Raw genomic sequence first — 19,492 nt, 5'->3', positions numbered from 1 at the left:
AAACTAAGTCATTCATATTTCAATTTTTTCCTATTTTAAACACTCATTATTACTTCATCATTTTTGCCATCTAATATATCAAGCAAAAAAATGAAGTAATAAAAGGCATACCTCCAATATTAATTATTGATGGATATATCCAAGCCTAATTAGCTACTAGGAACGGAGGTTTCAAAAAATAAGCTACTAGGAACGGAGGTAATACGATCAAAGGAACATATTCGGAATGTTTTTCCATGATTACTTGACAACATGCTTGAACAATAATTATTATATACTAAGTAAAGTTTTTCAAATTTAATTCAAAATATCTAATTAAGGAATGTATAAAGAAATTAATATCAAATAATTATTACTATTATTTTCCAATGTAACAAAAAAAAATTATTACTACATTTATGACTCTTATTCATATAAATATATAAAGATTCCTTGAAGAAATTACTATTTTACTTTAATTTTAACAACCAATAAAAAATAATAAAAGAATTTTTTTTAAATATTAAACATATTAATGAGAAAAAATGAAATATTAATTTAAAATTCTGCCAATATTTTTTTTCAAGAAAACGCAATTCAAATTTGAAACATACTTTATAATTCTCTACCTCCACCGTATGATCGCAATATTATAATTTTATTATTGGTTACATTATCCTCTTATTCACTCATTTTTATTTGTTGTGTAAAATGATATATTTATTTCACGTTTTATGATACAGGTGTTTGCGGTTCGATTTTAACATAAAAATTCATTTGATCTGATCGTTTTAGTTTTATAATTTAATCATCCAATAGTTTTTTTCAAACCCGAACCAACCCGATCATGTTTTTATCAGTTTGAATTGGATTGGATTTCAGTTTTTCAAAGAAACTAAAAATCTTAAATAAATAACGAAATAGAAAAAAAAAACAGCACTGTAAAAGTTATAGAGACAAGATATCATCATGCTTAACACTAACATCAATATTGTAAAAAATGAATTAAGTACGCACTCATATGATGATTGTTAAGTGATGACCGTAATTTGTAAACTACTGCATATCATGGACAATATATAATTAACTCTATCTAAGTTGATCATCAACCAATGTTACAAACATATTGTTTTGAGTAAGAGGTAAAGAAGCAAAACAGTTAGGATTTCACTTTTGCCGAATAATAAGATGACATATGTCTCCTAACTAGAAAATGGTTAAACAAGTTATTGTAAAGGTTTGGGTATACATGGAATAAAACATTATAAGTATGGTTAAATGGGTAGTGTATGAAAAAATTTAAATAAATAAATACTTTTGGTTTGATTTTTATAGGTTCGATTTTGAACATGGGAACTGAAAACCGAATCGATCCATTAACAAAATATCGGTTTTTGTGGTTCTCGATTTTTTTGGTTATCATTTTTTCGATTTTTGATTTTTTGGATCAGTTTGAGCGATTTAAATTGGTTTGGTTCCGTTATGAACACCTCTATTTCATGATCTTATTATTTACTCATTCTTCCATTTTCGATTCACAATTATATATTGTTTCACCCCTTTTTTAAATCATGAATGGAAAAGACGGAAATCCTTCCATGTATCTGCTTGGATTGATAAAATGGATTTTTCCTCCATTGTCCCTGGTAGCCGATTTTTGCGGTTCTCGATTTTTTTGCTTATCATTTTTTGGATTTTTGGTTTTTTGGATCAGTTTGAGCGATTTAAATTGGTTTGGTTCCGTTATGAACACCTCTATTTCATGATCCTATTATTTACTCATTCTTCCATTTTCGATTCACAATTATAAATTGTTTCACCCCTTTTTTAAATCATGAATGGAAAAGACGGAAATCCTTCCATGTATCTGCTTGGATTGATAAAATGAATTTTTCCTCCATTCTCCCTGGTAGCCGGTGGTTACCAATGGTATGATCAAAGAGCCAAAAACTAATTATTATTATGGTCAAAAACAATATATTATTAGCAAAGATGTCACTCCCAACTCTTTGAAATTAACTTTTTGAATCAAAATATATATTATTTCTATTTTTATTATAAATAGAAATATTGATATGAAAAATAATCAATCAAATATTAATAATTAAACATGTATAATTTTTTTAAGATGCATTAAAAAATAAAAAATGATGATTTAATGTATATACAAAAATTTGAGTGAATTTAAGTCTTATAATTTTAAAAAAATTGAATTTTTTCATATTTAAATAAGTAAAAATTTATGGTAGATTAATACACAATTATCACTATTGAGAACATATAATTGAAACAATTATTAATATATATTTACTAAAAAGAGACAAAATATAATATTACACGAAATTTAAAATTGTAAATAACAAAAGTCACCCGTGCAGGGCACGGGTAATTCCGCTAGTTAACTTATTAAAATAAGGTGAAAACATGTTACAAGTAAGCATAAAATTTTGTTCTTAAGCTCATTTGAAACTTATGAAAATAAATTTAAAATAACTTATAAGTAGACCATAAACTATTTACATATATAAGTTCTTTTAAACACTTTCATAAGCGGTTATGCTATAAGATAAGTTGTTGCTCTTGAATCGAACCCTTATTTATAAACTATTAGTCTTATAGTATGAGGGAGGCCGAGAATATGAGAGATCTCTATACTGACTTCAAAATAAGATTATAATATATAGTGATCAAAATCATATATTAACTAAATACCTTAAGATATTAGCTGTTTGACTTTATTACCAAGGGTACTATTGAATGTTTACGTATGTATACGAGGGGAGATCTCGCAGGGCGGGGAGGGTGATCCCCACCCCATCCCCAAATTTGTCTTGGGGGAATTTTTGTCCTCATCCCCACGGGGAAAAATCCTCAAGATCGGGCTCCAAATGGGGCAATCCCATAGGATCCCCATATGCAGGTGGACATTGTCATTCCTATATGTGTTGTGTATGCTCCAATAAAAGGAGTTTTGTCCTTCTTTTTGGGCTTTATGTATCCTTCAGTCCAGAATCCAGAATAGCAACATTACTATTTTTTTTTTGTCTAAACTAGCCCAAAAGAGATGAAATGGCTATGGACTTTGTTAGATTTTTGTTTATGGGCTTGATTAGCGGGATGCTTTTTGTCATTGCGTAGGACTTCTTAACTTTTTGCAATAGTAATGAACTAATGATCTAATCTGAATTTGTACCCGCCGGATAAGTGTTCAAATTTAAGACTAATAAGACATTGACAAAAAAAAAGACTAATAAGACAAAAGAGATTAAGATGTTCAAGTGGCGAATATAGCCTAACCCAAATCATGGTCCCTGACCACACCTCCCAAGGAGGGCACAAAATTCAATATGTATAACGTCTTCCTCTTATCCTCAATGTTATGGTCACTTTCTTGTCTCAGATTTGATCCTCTTAGGCACATTCTCTCCCATCACCATGATGATAAAACTAAATTTAATTTCCCTATTTTTAACTTTTTAGAGAAAACCAGAAAATGAGAAAATAAAACACATTTGTGTGAGCGCATTTAGTGTATTTTTTTTTTCATTAGAGTATTGAACAATTGGTGGCCATAAAACTAATTTCTCACCTTTAATCAGTGCATTAAGGAGTAGAAATTGACCCATAAGTATTTAATTCATAAGAGTTGGTTCTCTTAATTTGGTGATCTTATATCAATTTCAATTCTTATGAAAAAGTAAACTATGCACAGTCATATTTATGCTTGGTAACGGTTTTAAAGAATTATAATTTCAATTCCAAAAATAATTTTAGGGAAAAACTTTAGATATTTTATGTGGTCAATATTATGTGCATTTTTAGATGCATGATACAAAATTAAGGTGAATATAAAATCATACTAGACAAACCTAAAAGTTAAGAGAAATTGTTTATGTCAACTATAATTTTTACTATTTATATTATTTTACTGTTTATTCAAACATGCAATGCAATCATGAGATTACACAATCAATTTTCCGAAGGAACGAAAAAAAAAATGAGATTACACAATTGGAGATAATAATTTATTGTACATAAATAATTATTTTTATTCAAATATAAACCAACTCACTTTCTAGTGATCTATTCAACTTACTTTTATCATTACTTTTCATCAAAACCAATTGTATCCAAAATCAATTATGACGACACTAATTCAAACACTCACTTAATTCATTCTTATATATTTATGTACATAGAGGAAAATTAGGGTGAACTAAAATTACAATGGATATAAGCAACTCCTTAACTTTTGTGGATGTTCACAATAATAATCTTGATTTTCATTTTTCACTGTGTATCTCAATATGTTAATTATCACTTTATTTTTAGGAAATTCTAAAATTATAATAAAATCTTGATTTCATCATTTTCTTCACAATGTTTTAAAAATATAATTTTTTATAATCACAAACGGACATGATATCAACTAAAAATAAAAAACAGAGAAAACCAAAAACATTATCAGAACATTCAATTCAACTATCCCACTTGTTCTGTATAAATTCTAATATTTTTTTCCCCTATAAGCTATATAAATTGTACTTAATCCTTGCTCCCAATTCCCATTCCATTTCCACACCACTATTCCAGCAAGAAAGAAAAGCCATGGACCTGGGTTATGGCTATCCCCCACAAGCAGTGGCAGGGAAAAAGATCGACTCTAGCTATGATGTGCCAGAAGGAGTGGACATTAGGGGAAGATACGATGCAGAGTTTGCTAAAATTCTCACAAAAGATGCTTTGAAATTCGTTGCTGACCTGCAACGTGAGTTCAGAAACCACATCAAGTATGCGCTTGAGTGCAGAAAAGAAGCAAAGAGGAGGTACAATGAAGGGGCTGTACCAGGGTTTGATCCGGCCACAAGGTGCATAAGAGAAGGGGAGTGGCTGTGTGCACCAGTTCCAGCAGCTGTTTGTGATAGGAAAGTGGAGATCACTGGCCCTGTAGAGAGAAAGATGGTCATCAATGCTCTTAACTCTGGAGCTAAAGTCTTCATGGTTAGTACTACTAAACTAAAACACTTCTATATATGCTTGTGTTGTGTGCATGTGTTTTCAGTTTTCTTGTTAAACAAGCTTTTCATGGACTAATTCTTGCATCCCTTATAGCATTAATATTAACATAATTGACAAAGACTGACAGATTGTTATTTTTATAATATATTTGGATAAACTTCATTTTTCCCATAATCAATTATGGCACCAAGAAGCTATTCACATAAACTTTTCTTCATAATTAATTTTGACTTAAGAATAAGTTGTAGAGAGATTTCCAAATCAATTCTAGCACTCAAAAACTACTCGCATAGACTTCTCTCCATGATTGATTTTGGCTTTATAATCAATTGTAAAGAGATTTCCAAAACAATTCTAACACTTAGAAGGTACTCATATGAGCTTATCTTAATAATTGATTTTAGGTTTAGAATCAATTGTAAAGAGATTTCCAGACATGTACTTGGTGCCTGTGTGGAAATTTTTCTACAACTGATTTTGAAGGCAAAATCAATTTCGGGAAGAAACTTTGTAAGTAGCTTCTAATGGAAACATGCTAATAATAATAAATATATCACAAGTTTGTTTAATTTGATCAGTTCTAAAACTAAAACACTGATTTTTCTTTCTTAGGCTGATTTTGAAGATGCACTCTCTCCCAGCTGGGAGAATCTTATGAGAGGCCAAGTGAACTTGAAGGATGCTGTGTCTGGGACCATAAGTTTCCATGACAAGAACAGAAACAGAGTTTACAAGCTCAATGATCAGATAGCTAAACTATTTGTGAGGCCAAGAGGTTGGCACTTACCTGAGGCTCATATTCTGATCGATGGTGAACCTGCAACTGGTTGCCTTGTTGATTTTGGCCTCTACTTCTACCACAATCACTCAACCTTCAGGCGTACTCAAGGTGCTGGGTTTGGCCCTTTCTTCTATCTCCCCAAAATGGAGCATTCAAGGTGAGCACTATGTTCTCTTGTTTTGGGCTCTCATGTCTCTCCAACACATATGCATTCATAAATCAACTTGGTCCCTGAAAGTTTTTGGCCGCGCTGGCAAATTAGGCTGTGTTGGCGAATTAGACCCTGAAAGAAGGAAATATATTCCCAAGTCTCTGAATATGTAAAACATCAATCAAGTTAAAGAACTAATTTGACATATGTTTTACACATTAAGGTACTTTCGAACACATTTATTTTATTTTAGGAACTAAGTTGTCGGCGCCAAAAGTTTTCAAGCGTTAAATTGACCGTTCACTCCGCAAAAGAAAATTGGTTTAATAGATTTCAAGCTTTTAGTAAAGGTTAGAAAATTGGTTTTGTGGTCATATGTATAACTTCATTTGTGATTGACAGGGAAGCTAAGATATGGAACAATGTGTTTGAGAGGGCAGAGAAGATGGCACGCATTGAAAGAGGAAGCATTAGGGCCACTGTCCTAATTGAAACACTTCCTGCTGTGTTTCAAATGGATGAAATTCTGTATGAGCTCAGGGAGCACTCTGTGGGTCTCAACTGTGGGCGCTGGGATTACATTTTCAGTTATGTTAAGACCTTCCAGGCTCACCCAGATCGCTTGCTGCCAGATAGAGTCCTGGTTGGCATGACTCAACACTTCATGAGGAGCTACTCTGATCTTCTCATAAGAACATGCCATAGGCGCGGCGTGCACGCTATGGGAGGAATGGTAAGTGTTGTAAATTCAATTGAGTCTAGAAATTACTTCGAAATTGATAAGTTAATGAAAATATAATATATAAGACCCACATACTGAGTGTCTTAAAGTTTTGAGTGGGGATCTGGTATCTTGTTTAGCTACTTGTATTGAAGTCTTCATATCAATGTGGAGATCAAGAGAAGCTATCCACACATACTTTCAGCCATAACCATGGTCTCACTATGGGCTTTGATATTACTTGTTAATTAGTTTTCTTACTTCTTAGCAAAGTGGGTATATATATATATATAGACTATAAAATCTTGAATGCTAAATGAACTGTGATAGATAGAAAAATTAGAAAGTGATCAGAGTATACATGGCCTACATTTAAATCTATCAGATGAACTTAATTGAGTGTATGCTTGGATTTAACTATGTGTTTGGATTAGCGTTTCTCACAATGGTAAAAATTGATTATAGGAAGAGTAAATTGAAAGTTGAGGGATTCATGTTTGGATACATATGAAAAAATGATTTTTGTTGGGTAATGTTGTGAAACTAAATTGTAAAATCTCACAATTGATTAAACTCACCACATAATGATTTCCAAACATCAATATTTTCATCTAGAATTCAGTTTGAGGTTTCCCAACGGAAAACCCAACACACTTACATTAATCTAAGTATTTTTTTCCAATCAATTGTGAGGGGTAGATTTCATTAATAGTACTTTTAACTATTACTCACCAAAATCTAAACACACACTAAATGAGGAAAAAATCATAGATGCTTAATAATGTTGCTGAGTTCAAATTGTTCAACAGGCAGCACAGATTCCAATCAGAGATGATCCAGCAGCTAATGAGGCAGCAGTGGAACTGGTAAGGAAGGACAAACTCAGAGAAGTGAAGGCAGGGCATGATGGAACCTGGGCTGCACACCCTGGCCTAATCCCAACTTGCATGGAGGTTTTCAACTCCAACATGGGCACTGCTCCCAATCAGATAAAAACAATGAAACGTGATGATGCTGCAAGCATAACTGAAGAAGACCTCTTGCAGATACCGAGAGGAGCCCGCACGATGGACGGTCTTCGCCTGAACACACGGGTCGGGATACAGTATGTCGCGGCGTGGCTAACCGGAGCTGGCTCAGTGCCTCTCTACAACCTCATGGAGGATGCTGCCACTGCTGAGATTAGCAGGGTGCAGAACTGGCAGTGGATCAAGTATGGAGTTGAGCTGAATGGGGATGGGGTTGGAGTGAAGGTGAATAAAGAGCTCTTTGGCAGAGTGGTTGAAGAGGAGATGGCTAGGATTGAAAGAGAGGTGGGCAAAGAGAAGTTCAAGAAGGGAATGTACAAGGAAGCTTGCAAGATTTTTACAAGGCAATGCACATCCCTTGCACTAGATGATTTTCTCACTCTGGATGCCTATAATTCTATAGTCATGCATCATCCCAGGGAACAGTCAAAGCTTTGAAAAGTGTGAATTGGTTCACTGTGCCTTGTAGTTTGTTGTTTTGTAGCAAGTCTTTGAGGTGTAAGCTGAGTTCCCTCTGTCTTTTTATCACTTCATAGGTTATGGAAGGACTTAGGTTTCATTACTATGCATAAAAGAAGAGAATAAAGTTCTTGATTGTGGTTATTTTCAATGGTAAGACTAAGACGAGTGCATTATGTTTACTAGCGATGAAAACAACAAATCATACAAGTAGATTGGAGTTTATGATTTTCTCAACAAGAAATCGAAAATATACTATTTATTTTTTAAAATTCACTAATGATTTTCAGCTACCTAAATTTTAGGTGTTGATGTTCTTCCAATGCAGCAAAAAAAAATTTAGGTGTTGATGCTCGGAAGTTACATATTGATTAGAGACATGCCTATAAGAAAAACACATTGAATAGAGACATGATCAAATAAATTTTTTTTTTCCTTTTGTCAATAATGCTTGAAATTAAATTCCCAAAGAGTTGGAAAACGTCACTTACAACGTGTGAGACTCAATTTCAAAAGTGCTACAACAGTGCACAAAACATAAGGACATGAAGATCAAACATGCACACTCACTTGACCCAATCAACATATATCATGAAGTAAAACCCTAAAGAGACCATACAGAAGTCCCTCAAAACCTAAATTAATAGAAAGCTAAATGACTTCTATCACAGTCACAACCTTCATCACAGTCACTGCCACAACCATCACCTCCATTATTATCACCACTGTTGCCGACTCCATCACGATCGCCGCCGCCACCATATAACATTCCGCTCTTCATCCACCACCACCACCAGTGTCGCACCAAGTAACATCCACCCACCACTTGCTACTAAGTAATATTGACAGAATATGTCTTATAAACATGATGATTATTGTAAATTTACCAAGTTGACAACAACTTTTTAAAACTAAAAATAAAACAAAAACAAAAACTAGATTGATGAAGTGGAAAACTACTTTATGAATTTTTAAAAATTCAAAACATAAAATTAAAAATCACCCGGAATTTTTGAGGCATTGCTCCAATAGACTTATAAAATGAAGAGTACCACACTTTCAGTATATTTTAAAATATTTAACACTAAATTACAAATTATAAAATAGTATTACATTACATATAAAATAAAAAAGGTCCTCTTAATTTTTATTGTAGAATTTAATTTATTCAAATAACTAATTTTATTTTAATAATAGGAAAAAAAATACTAATTTTTGGCGTCAGCTTCACTCTCACTGAGAAATTGTCTCACACCCCTTCTTCTTCAACTTCACCCTCACCCAAATTTCCCCTCCTCCTCTTTCATTTCCTTCCCTCACTCCGCTTTTTGTTTAGTCGCTCAAATTTTCTTCACCGACGTTCTCTCATCTCTTTACAATTTTTCCTTCCCCCAATTCCACCCTGAGGTTTTAGGTGTTTGGTTGAATTAAGAGGTTCTGGAATAATGAAAGGGTGGAGAATGGGATGGACGAGTCGTTACTGGGAATATAAATACAAGCAACACCGAAGCGACCACGCACCACCGAACCTTCCTCTTCTTCCTCGGTTCCGGTTCCTGTTCCTGTTCCTGTTCCTGTTCCTCCTAGTCCTAGGTCGAAGGTAAATCATGGATTCCACGTATTTTATCACGATAAGCATGCCATGTTCATCGCATATCAGAGATTTGATTTCTCTTTATTGATTACGATATCTTTCCATATTATTAGGATTGATTTAACTAGACATCTTGCAATTAAGGATTAGGATTGATTCTTACTGTAATTAGAGGTATTGCAATTAAAGATTAGGGTTGATTCTTACCGTAATTAGATGTATTGCAATTAAGGATTAGGATTGATTCTTATGCTAATTATACGTATTGCAATTAAGGATTAGGGTTGATTTTTACTATAATTAGACGTATTGCAATTAAGGATTAGGATTGATTCTTATGCACGTATTGCAATTAAGGATTAGGGTTGATTCTTACTATAATGAGACGTATTGCAATTAAGGATTAGGATTGGTTCTTACATATTTCGTTTAAATCAAGTATTCCAAACAAATTCACTGGTAACATTGGTTCTTCTTATAGAATGAGCTGCTGAAGGAGCAGCTTAATCAAGATGCTGAGGATCTCAAAGTGAAAAGGAATGAGCTTGTGTAAGTTTTAATTGCTTCTCAACTTTGATTGTTGTTTCTAGGTTGTTTCTTCTTTAAGTTTTGATTAGATTCTTAGGTCCTGATTGTTGCAATTATAGTGTTTAAAGCATAAATTTTATTTACAGGCTTTGGTCCGACGCGGAATAGAATGTGCTGGAATCCAAAACTTGCGTATTAAGGGTTTGCTACTTACAAGCGAAAGTATGTATGTTTATGCTTTAGCATTTGCCTGTCAAAACTTGTTTCTCCTATACCACCTTTACATTTTTTTACATTGCAGGTGCAGACAAGGTGGTTGGTTGGGCTTTAACCCATCACGCCTTGCATTCAAACCTTGTATTGTCCGCTGAGAGGTGAGGTGATCAATAACTTGTCATGTTTCTTATTTAAAACTGTATATTTGACTTGATGCTTTGTTTTCCTATAGTATCCTACATGGACTTCAGTTGTTGAACTCTAACAATAATGAATCAAAGAAGGTTTTTAAGGTATTTTTATGATTTTTTTTCCATTGATATTTGTTCTAGCTAGCTTTTCTTCTAGTATTAAATCACATTGTTTGCGTTGTCCAACCAGGACCTTGTATTTGAAGACGAATATGAGAAGAGGCTCCTGGATAATGTCATCACACCTAGTGACATTGGTGTTAGTTTTAATGATATTGGGGCTCTTGAAGATGTGAAGGATACACTGAAGAAATTGGTGATGCTCCCCGTACAAAGGCCTGAGCTCTACACCAAGGGGAAATTAACCAAGGTTTTGTTTGTTTTAATGCACTTTAATCTTTTGATGCTCTGCCTTTATGTCCATGTTATAATCCTGTTTAGGAGAAATTAGGAGCTTACAAGCATCTCTTATAGGCATGTATGATTTACAAAATTATGATGATTTAACAGTTAAGCTTTGTCGAAATAAATGTGCAGCCGTGCAGAGGTATCCTTTTATTTGGTCCCCCGGGAACAGGTAAAACAATGCTTGCAAAGGCAATTGCTACTGAAGCTGGGGCAAACTTTATCAACATTTCTCTGTCTAGCATTACTTCTAAGGTAAGGTCAAATCTGTTTTGTTCTCCACCTTTACCTCTTTGTCATTCTTAATAGAATCACATGAATAAATTTAGCAATAATGGAATTTCTGTTTTTTTAACTGAATCACATGAAATTTTACCTAACTCCTTCTTGAAAACTTATTGTTGCCCTTTTGGCTTCAGTTTAATGGCGAGGAGGAGAAATTTGTGAAAGCTATGTTCTCTGTGGTGAGGAAAATTTCTCCTACTGTTATATTTGTCGATGAAGTAAGCATTTTTTCTTATAAGTGTAATTATATTGGTTTTATTTATTCATTGACTATTGGGATGAACTACCCTATCAATTATGCTACTTGAGGCCTTTCTGTTTCTGCATTGGATTATTCTCATCTGGTTTGTGCTGAGGAGTATTAGGTTTTGTTGCTGTCACTTTTGTTGTTGTTAATTCTGTGCCTGTTAGCGTTGTGGGAATGAGCTAAACATGTCAGATGTGTGCTGCTGTTGATCTTTTCTGCTGTGGTTCTGTTGCTGTTACTTTTGATGCTGTTAATTCGGTGCCGGCTTGCGTTGTGGGAATGAGTTGAACATGTCAGATGTGCTGCTGTTGATCTTTTCTGTTGTGGTTCTGTTGCTGGTACTTTGATGCTGTTAATTATGTGCCTGTTTGTGTTGTGGGAATGAGTGAACATATCAGATGTGTGCTGCTGATCTTTTCTGCTGTGGTGTGTGTTGCTATTGGACCAGCATGATTCATGTTGGTTTCTTGTTTTTTCTTTCTTTTCCTGTTACTGTTTGTTCCTTTCTTGTTCTTTTTTTTTCTTTTTCTTTGATGTGTAGTTTTGTACTATGAACTTTAACTCACTTGGGAGAGTGTGTTCCCAAGATTTCTTAATATTTTATATATCATTTCTCCTTTCAAAAAAAAACTTCACCCGCTTTGTTTCAGGCAGATAGCTTGTTGAGTCACAGGGGAAATCCAAGGGAGAGCGAAAAACTTCGGAAGTTAAAGAACGAGTTTATGGTGAACTGAGATGGTTTACTGACTAAAAATACTGACCTATCTCTATTTAACCAAAATCTAACAAAGAGATAAAAAGAAACTAAATCTATCTAAAACTAAGATAGATTTAGAGATAGGTTTAGATAGATTTAGTTTCTTTTTATCTCTGCTAGATTTTGGTTAAATAGAAATAGGTCAGTATTTTTAGTCAGTAAACCATCCCAGTTCACCATAAACTCGTTCTTCAACTTCCGAAGTTTTTCGCTCTCCCTTGGATTTCCCCTGTGACTCAACAAGCTATCTGCCTGAAACAAAGAGGGTGAAGTTTTTTTTTGAAAGGAGAAATGATATATAAAATATTAAGAAATCTTGGGAACACACTCTCCCAAGTGAGTTAAAGTTTATAGTACAAAACTACACATCAAAGAAAAGAACAAGAAAGGAACAAACAGTAACAGGAAAAGAAAGAAAAAATAGGAAACCAACATGAATCATGTTGGTCCAATAGCAACACACACCACAGCAGAAAAGATCAGCAGCAGCACACATCTGATATGTTCACTCATTCCCACAACACAAACAGGCACATAATTAACAGCATCAAAGTACCAGCAACAGAACCACAACAGAAAAGATCAACAGCAGCACATCTGACATGTTCAACTCCTTCTCACAACGCAAGCAGGCACCGAATTAACAGCATCAAAAGTAACAACAACTGAACCACAGCAGAAAAGATCAACAGCAGCACACATCTGACATGTTTAGCTCATTCCCACAACGCTAACAGGCACAGAATTAACAGCAACAGAACCTAATACTCCTCAGCACAAACCAGATGAGAATAATCCAATGCAGAAACAGAAAGGCCTCAAGTAGCAGAATTGATAGAGTAGTTCATCCCAATAGTCAATGAATAAATAAAACCAATATAATTACACTTATAAGAAAAAATGCTTACTTCATCGACAAATATAACAGTAGGAGAAATTTTCCTCGCCACAGAGAACATAGCTTTCACAAATTTCTCCTCCTCGCCATTAAACTGAAGCCAAAAGGGCAACAACTTAAGTTTTCAAGAAGGAGTTAGGTAAAATTTCATGTGATTCAGTTAAAAAAACAGAAATTCCATTATTGCTAAATTTATTCATGTGATTCTATTAAGAATGACAAAGAGGTAAAGGTGGAGAACAAAACCGATTTGGGACCTTAGAAGTAATGCTAGACAGAGAAATGTTGATAAAGTTTGCCCCAGCATCAGTAGCAATTGCCTTTGCAAGCATTGTTTTACCTGTTCCCGGGGGACCAAATAAAAGGATACCTCTGCACGGCTGCACATTTATTTCGACAAAGCTTAATTGTTAAATCATCATAATTTTGTAAATCATACATGCCTATAAGAGATGCTTGTAAGCTCCTAATTTCTCCTAAACAGGATTATAACATGGACATAAAGGCAGAGCATCAAAAGATTAAAGTGCATTAAAACAAACAAAACCTTGGTTAATTTCCCCTTGGTGTAGAGCTCAGGCCTTTGTATGGGGAGCATCACCAATTTCTTCAGTGTATCCTTCACATCTTCAAGAGCCCCAATATCATTAAAACTAACACCAATGTCACTAGGTGTGATGACATTATCCAGGAGCCTTTTCTCATATTCGTCTTCAAATACAAGATCCTGGTTGGACAACGCAAACAATGTGATTTAATACTAGGAGAAAAGCTAGCTAGAACAAATATCAATGGAAAAAAAATCATAAAAATACCTTAAAAACCTTCTTTGATTCATTATTGTTAGAGTTCAACAACTGAAGTCCATGTAGGATACTATAGGAAAACAAAGCATCAAGTCAAATATACAGTTTTAAATAAGAAACATGACAAGTTATTGATCACCTCTCAGCGGACAATACAAGGTTTGAGGCGTGATGGGTTAAAGCCCAACCAACCACCTTGTCTGCACCTGCAATGTAAAAAAATGTAAAGTTGGTATAGGAGAAACAAGTTTTGACAGGCAAATGCTAAAGCATAAACATACATGCTTTCGCTTGTAAGTACCAAATCCTTAATACGCAAGTTTTGGATTCCAGCACATTCTATTCCGCGTCGGACCAAAGCCTGTGTAACACCCCACTTTTCGTTATTAGGTTATTTATTATTTTATCTTAATTATTATTATGCTATATGGTAATTTGATGAATTATGTGATTATAATTTAAATCTCATGTGATATAGAATAAGATTTAGATAAATAAGGTTGTTAGGTTTTTGTGTGAGTAATTGAGAGTGGGGCCCAATAGTATGACTATTTAAGGGATATGAGTGAATTAGAAAGAGAGAAATCAGAATTTGAGAATTGGAGAAGTTAGCAGAGGAGAAGAAAAGAAGCGTGAAAGAGAGAAGGGGAGAAAAGAGAAGAAAAACCTAGAATTTGATCTTCAAGAGGTAAGGGTTTGAATTCATGTTTTATGGATTGGTATGATAGTGGATAATGATAGAAAGCATGATTTAGGAACCCTAGGTTGCAAAAATTCCCAAATTGAAATAGTTAGGGTTTGGTTTTTAGATGATTTTGGGGGTAGATGATAGGCTTGCATGATGCGCAGAAATTTACGTTCTCTTGTACCCTTTTTCCTGCTATGTTAATGGCCGAATTTGAAGAAGTAGTCTTCATAAAAGTTGTAGGTTTTTCTGTTACGAAACTTTTGCCACTGGTTTCACGTCATTCCGACGTCTGTAGCTCGAGTTATGTTGATTTTAGTGAGTATAGGTTAAGCTGTCCAGTTTCTTACGAACTGCGGTTAGTGTACGATTTTTCCTGATTTTTGTACTTCGAATTGTGACTTGAAAATTTATAGAGGTTTACAAAACGTGTATACGGAACCATGATAAAAATATTAGATTTTTCTGAGTACATTTGATAATTTACATTTGTTTAATAGTTCATTAGATGTGTGGTGCGCGCACATGGCGAGTTGCGCAGGAGGATGTCGCGACATGGCGAGTTGCGTAGGGAGATGTCGTGAGATGTCGCGACATGGCGAGTTATTCAGCGACATGGCAAGTTGCGTAGGGAGATGTCGTGAGATGTCGCGACATGGCGAGTTGTGCAGTGAGATGTCGCGAGATGGCGAACAGGAGCATGTCGCGAGTTTTTGGGAAAATTTAGAGAGAAATTCAGTCTTTAGGAAATAGTTGCAGAACCTGTTATATATGAATTATATTTAATTTACATCTATTTTTAATAATCATTATATGATGTTGTTTCTGAATTGATGTTATGTTTGAGATGCTAAGTTGTTGTGATTGCAAGTTGTATAATTGATAACATGTAATATGTGTTTTGTGCAACTGGTGATGAATATGCTAAAATAATTAGGACTTGGAGATGGTCTAAATATGCATATGTTAGTTGAGTTTTGCACAATACACTGCATAGTTGTCAAGAGGCAATGTTTGCTAGTTCTCGTGGAGGCTAGTGACTTGTCCCAAAACTAGAGTGGTTTTGAAGCCTAAAGCGAGGGCTTTATTGGTGGTTATCTGTCTGGAGTGGACGCGGTGATACCGCTAAGGATAACAACTTTGGTACCAAAGGCATTTGCACGGGTCTCACTTGAGTCATATGTGTTATGGTGATATTTTTGGAGAGATTTGATGTGGTGGTAATTAGAGACTATTATATATGTTCTAATTGAGCTATAATTTATGGAGTATTTGCCATAACTGTGAACTTGATTAATTATGTTAAAATTACATAATTTATTATTTGTTAGTGAATGTGAGTAATTTATGTGGAGCATAGATAAGCTTTTACATTATTTATTATTATGCTTATCCATATGATATGAGTTCTCACCCTTCTGTTGGAATGATGTTCTATGCGACATCGCTGAGGTACCCAAGATAGTGGAGCTTCTCGCGAGGGTTAGTTGGAGGAGCTAGTCTTTCATTTACGGTTTAGTTAGGGGAGTCATGCTCTGTTATGTAACACCGGGAAATGTTTAGTTTTGTACCTTGATGTTAAGAGTTACCTATGAACTCTCTTTATGTTAAATTTTGGAGTTGAAATAAATTCGCTGTGCTATGCATATGATGTTGCGACATTAAAGTTGGAAAATTTATATATTTATTATGAGCATGACAGGTGTTTTGATTTATGTTTCTGGAGAATAAGTGTGACACCCTCTGTGTTATGCATTTTACTCTGATTTATGATATATTATTATGCGGGGTTTAGAGGGTGTTACAGCCTGTAAATAAAATTTATGCTTTAAACACTATAATTGCAACAATCAGGACCTAAGAATCTAATCAAAACTTAAAGAAGAAGCAACCTAGAAACAACAATCAAAGTTGAGAAGCAATTAAAACTTACACAAGCTCATTCCTTTTCACTTTGAGATCCTCAGCATCTTGATTAAGCTGCTCCTTCAGCAGCTCATTCTATAAGAAGAACCAATGTTACCAGTGAATTTGTTTGGAAAACTTGATTTAAACGAAATATGTAAGAACCAATCCTAACCCTTAATTGCAATACGTCTCATTATAGTAAGAATCAACCCTAATCCTTAATTGCAATACGTGCATAAGAATCAATCCTAATCCTTAATTGCAATACGTCTAATTATAGTAAGAATCAACCCTAATCCTTAATTGCAATACGTATAATTAGCATAAGAATCAATCCTAATCCTTAATTGCAATACATCTAATTACGGTAAGAATCAACCCTAATCTTTAATTGCAATACCTCTAATTACAGTAAGAATCAATCCTAATCCTTAATTGCAAGATGTCTAGTTAAATCAATCCTAATAATATGGAAAGATATCGTAATCAATAAAGAGAAATCAAATCTCTGATATGCGATGAACATGGCATTCATATCGTGATAAAATACGTGGAATCCATGATTTACCTTCGACCTAGGACTAGGAGGAACAGGAACAGGAACCGGAATCGGAACCGGAACCGAGGAAGAAGAGGAAGGTTCGGTGGTGCGTGGTCTCTCAGACTCCTTCTCCAACCAAACTCCCAAGTCCAAGTTCCATCTCTCCAAACCCCCATTTCTTCAATTGATTTGTTTGCTTTGGTTGACATCAAATAAAGCCTTGGATATTTATCTTTGAGCAGATACTCATTGTGCCAAACCTCTTCCCAGAAGCCCACATCATTCCCACGTCCCACCCTTCTTTTGAGATTAGTGTCAAACCATCCCCCTCCCCCTTCCACAAAACTCACAGCCTTCAAATCTTGCCACCAAGAGGATGGTTTTGAAGTGTTGCTACTAGAGTATTTCACGATTAAGACCTTTGCTCATAAGCTATCTTTTTCCGTGAGAAATCTCCATCTCCACTTACTCAGAAGTGCGATGTTGAATTCACCCCAATCTCTAATCCCTAAGCCACCTTCAACCTTTGGTCTACATATTTTTTCCCAACTAACCCAAGCAATTTTAGAATTATCATCCGAACCTCCCCAAAGAAAATTCTTCATAAGCCTATGGCAATTCTTGATCACACTTATCGGGGCCTTGTAAAAAGATATATAGTATAGGGGGATTGAGCTTAGGACACTCTTTATTAGACAAATCCTTCCCCCAAAAGAAATGCATTTGTTCTTCCATGTAGCTAATCTTTTCCTCACCCTATTTATCACGGGGGTCCAAAAGGCAATCTGACGGGGGTTGCCTCCAACCAACAAGCCAAGGTATTTGAAGGGTAAAGAAGTGGTTCTACAATTTAAGGAAGAAGCAAAGCTAGCAAGAATTTCCGCTCCCAATGATATCCTAACCAACTTACCTTTAAAGAAGTTGACTTTGAGACCCGAGACAACTTCAAAACATCTTAAGATGCATTTAAGTGTTTCCACATTTGTCTTGAAGCTTCCCCTATGAATAGTGTGACATCCGCAAATTGTACCATGGAGATAGATAAGTCCTTATCACCTCCAAAAGAGAACCCTTTAAATCTACCAATATCCACCGCCTTTCTAAGAAGGCCATTGAGGCCTTCCGCCACAATGAGAAAAAGAAAATGTGACATTGGGTCCCCTTGGTGAAGGCATCTCCCCATTTTAAATTCCGAGGTTGGACTTCCATTTACTAGAATCGAAACGGAAGTAGATTCCAAACAACCTTGAATCCAACTAATCCATTTTTCATTAAAGTTCATCCTCCGAAGCATATACAAGAGATAGTCCTATCTAACCGAATCATATGTCTTCTCATAGTCAACCTTGAACATAAAGGTTGGATTTTTGCGAGACTTGGCTTCCGAAATGACTTCATTCACAATCAAGACACTATCAAGCAGATTCCTACCCCTTAGGAAAACAAATTGGTTATCATCAATGAACTTATGAAGTACCACTTTAAGTCTATTGGCCAACAACTTGGAAACAACCTTGTACATGCACCCCACAAGAGAAATCGGTCTAAAATCATTGAGCCCCTTTGGGTTGTCAATCTTTGGTATCAAAGCAACAAAAGAAGCATTACTCTCTCTTGGCCACGTGCCATTTAGATAAAAAAAATCATCAAATACCTTCTTAAAGTCATGTTGGAAAATATGCCAAAAGAACTTGATAAATTTGAAGTTAAATCCGTCCAGCCCTGGGCTTTTGTCTCCATCACAATCCCAAACCGCCTCTTGTAGCTCATTCATCTCAAAGCTATAGATCAAGAAGTTGTTATCTACTTGTGAGAGTTGTTTGAACTCCACCCCATTGAGTTTTGGGTTCGCCCCATGTAGCCGCTCAAACCTCTTCTCGAAGAAATCCTTGACATTGTGCTTCACCTCGACCGGATCCTCAATCCACAAACCATTCACATTGAGGCCTAGCAAAGCATTTTTCCTTCTCTTCCTATTTATGATTGTGTGGAAGTATTTAGTGTTGGCATCCCCTTCTCTTATCCATCTTGCTCTAGATTTCTAAAAGAGGAGAGACTCATTCATCTTACTAATCTTCCAAAACTCAGCTTGAAGGAGTTTTCTAGTATTATATTCTTCTTCATTCAAGTGTCTATCCTCCACCTTCTTGTCTAGTTCTTCCATCATAGATACAATTTATGACTTCTTCTTGTTCACATCCCCAAACACATCACGATTCCATTGCTTTAGAGATGACTTTAGAGCCTTGAATTTCTCTTTTAGAACAAAAGCGCCCCAACCTTGAAAATGGAG

The 19,492-nt window shown here is 34.9% G+C and overlaps 3 protein-coding genes across 3 annotated transcripts; 2 read left to right on the top strand and 1 right to left on the bottom strand.

Annotated features, from left to right (window-relative positions):
- Positions 1–4,511: 4,511 nt before the first annotated feature.
- On the top strand, positions 4,512–8,282 carry LOC130716011 (malate synthase, glyoxysomal). Its single transcript, XM_057566184.1, has 4 exons — positions 4,512–4,980; positions 5,611–5,936; positions 6,333–6,663; positions 7,461–8,282. The coding sequence occupies exons 1-4, from the start codon at positions 4,588–4,590 to the stop codon at positions 8,115–8,117; spliced, it is 1,707 nt and encodes a 568-aa protein (XP_057422167.1). The 5' UTR covers positions 4,512–4,587; the 3' UTR covers positions 8,118–8,282.
- Positions 8,283–10,112: 1,830 nt separating this feature from the next.
- Positions 10,113–16,465, top strand: LOC130712940 (outer mitochondrial transmembrane helix translocase-like). Its single transcript, XM_057562752.1, has 8 exons — positions 10,113–10,124; positions 10,214–10,279; positions 10,407–10,482; positions 10,562–10,634; positions 10,709–10,769; positions 10,858–11,037; positions 11,205–11,327; positions 11,492–16,465. Exons 1-8 carry the CDS (start codon positions 10,113–10,115, stop codon positions 11,663–11,665), a joined length of 765 nt encoding a protein of 254 aa, XP_057418735.1. The 3' UTR covers positions 11,666–16,465.
- Positions 12,968–18,382, bottom strand: LOC130712939 (uncharacterized). The gene is made up of 8 exons (XM_057562751.1): positions 18,180–18,382; positions 17,227–17,377; positions 16,684–16,751; positions 14,084–14,135; positions 13,807–13,986; positions 13,517–13,639; positions 13,270–13,353; positions 12,968–13,063 (listed from the first exon to the last, which is right to left on the bottom strand). Exons 1-8 carry the CDS (start codon positions 18,380–18,382, stop codon positions 12,968–12,970), a joined length of 957 nt encoding a protein of 318 aa, XP_057418734.1.
- Between the last annotated feature and the right edge of the window lie 1,110 nt (positions 18,383–19,492).

This window comes from Lotus japonicus, chromosome 4 (assembly GCF_012489685.1).
Source record: "Lotus japonicus ecotype B-129 chromosome 4, LjGifu_v1.2".
NCBI lineage: Eukaryota > Viridiplantae > Streptophyta > Magnoliopsida > Fabales > Fabaceae > Lotus > Lotus japonicus.
This window is presented reverse-complemented; position numbering and strand designations above follow the sequence as displayed.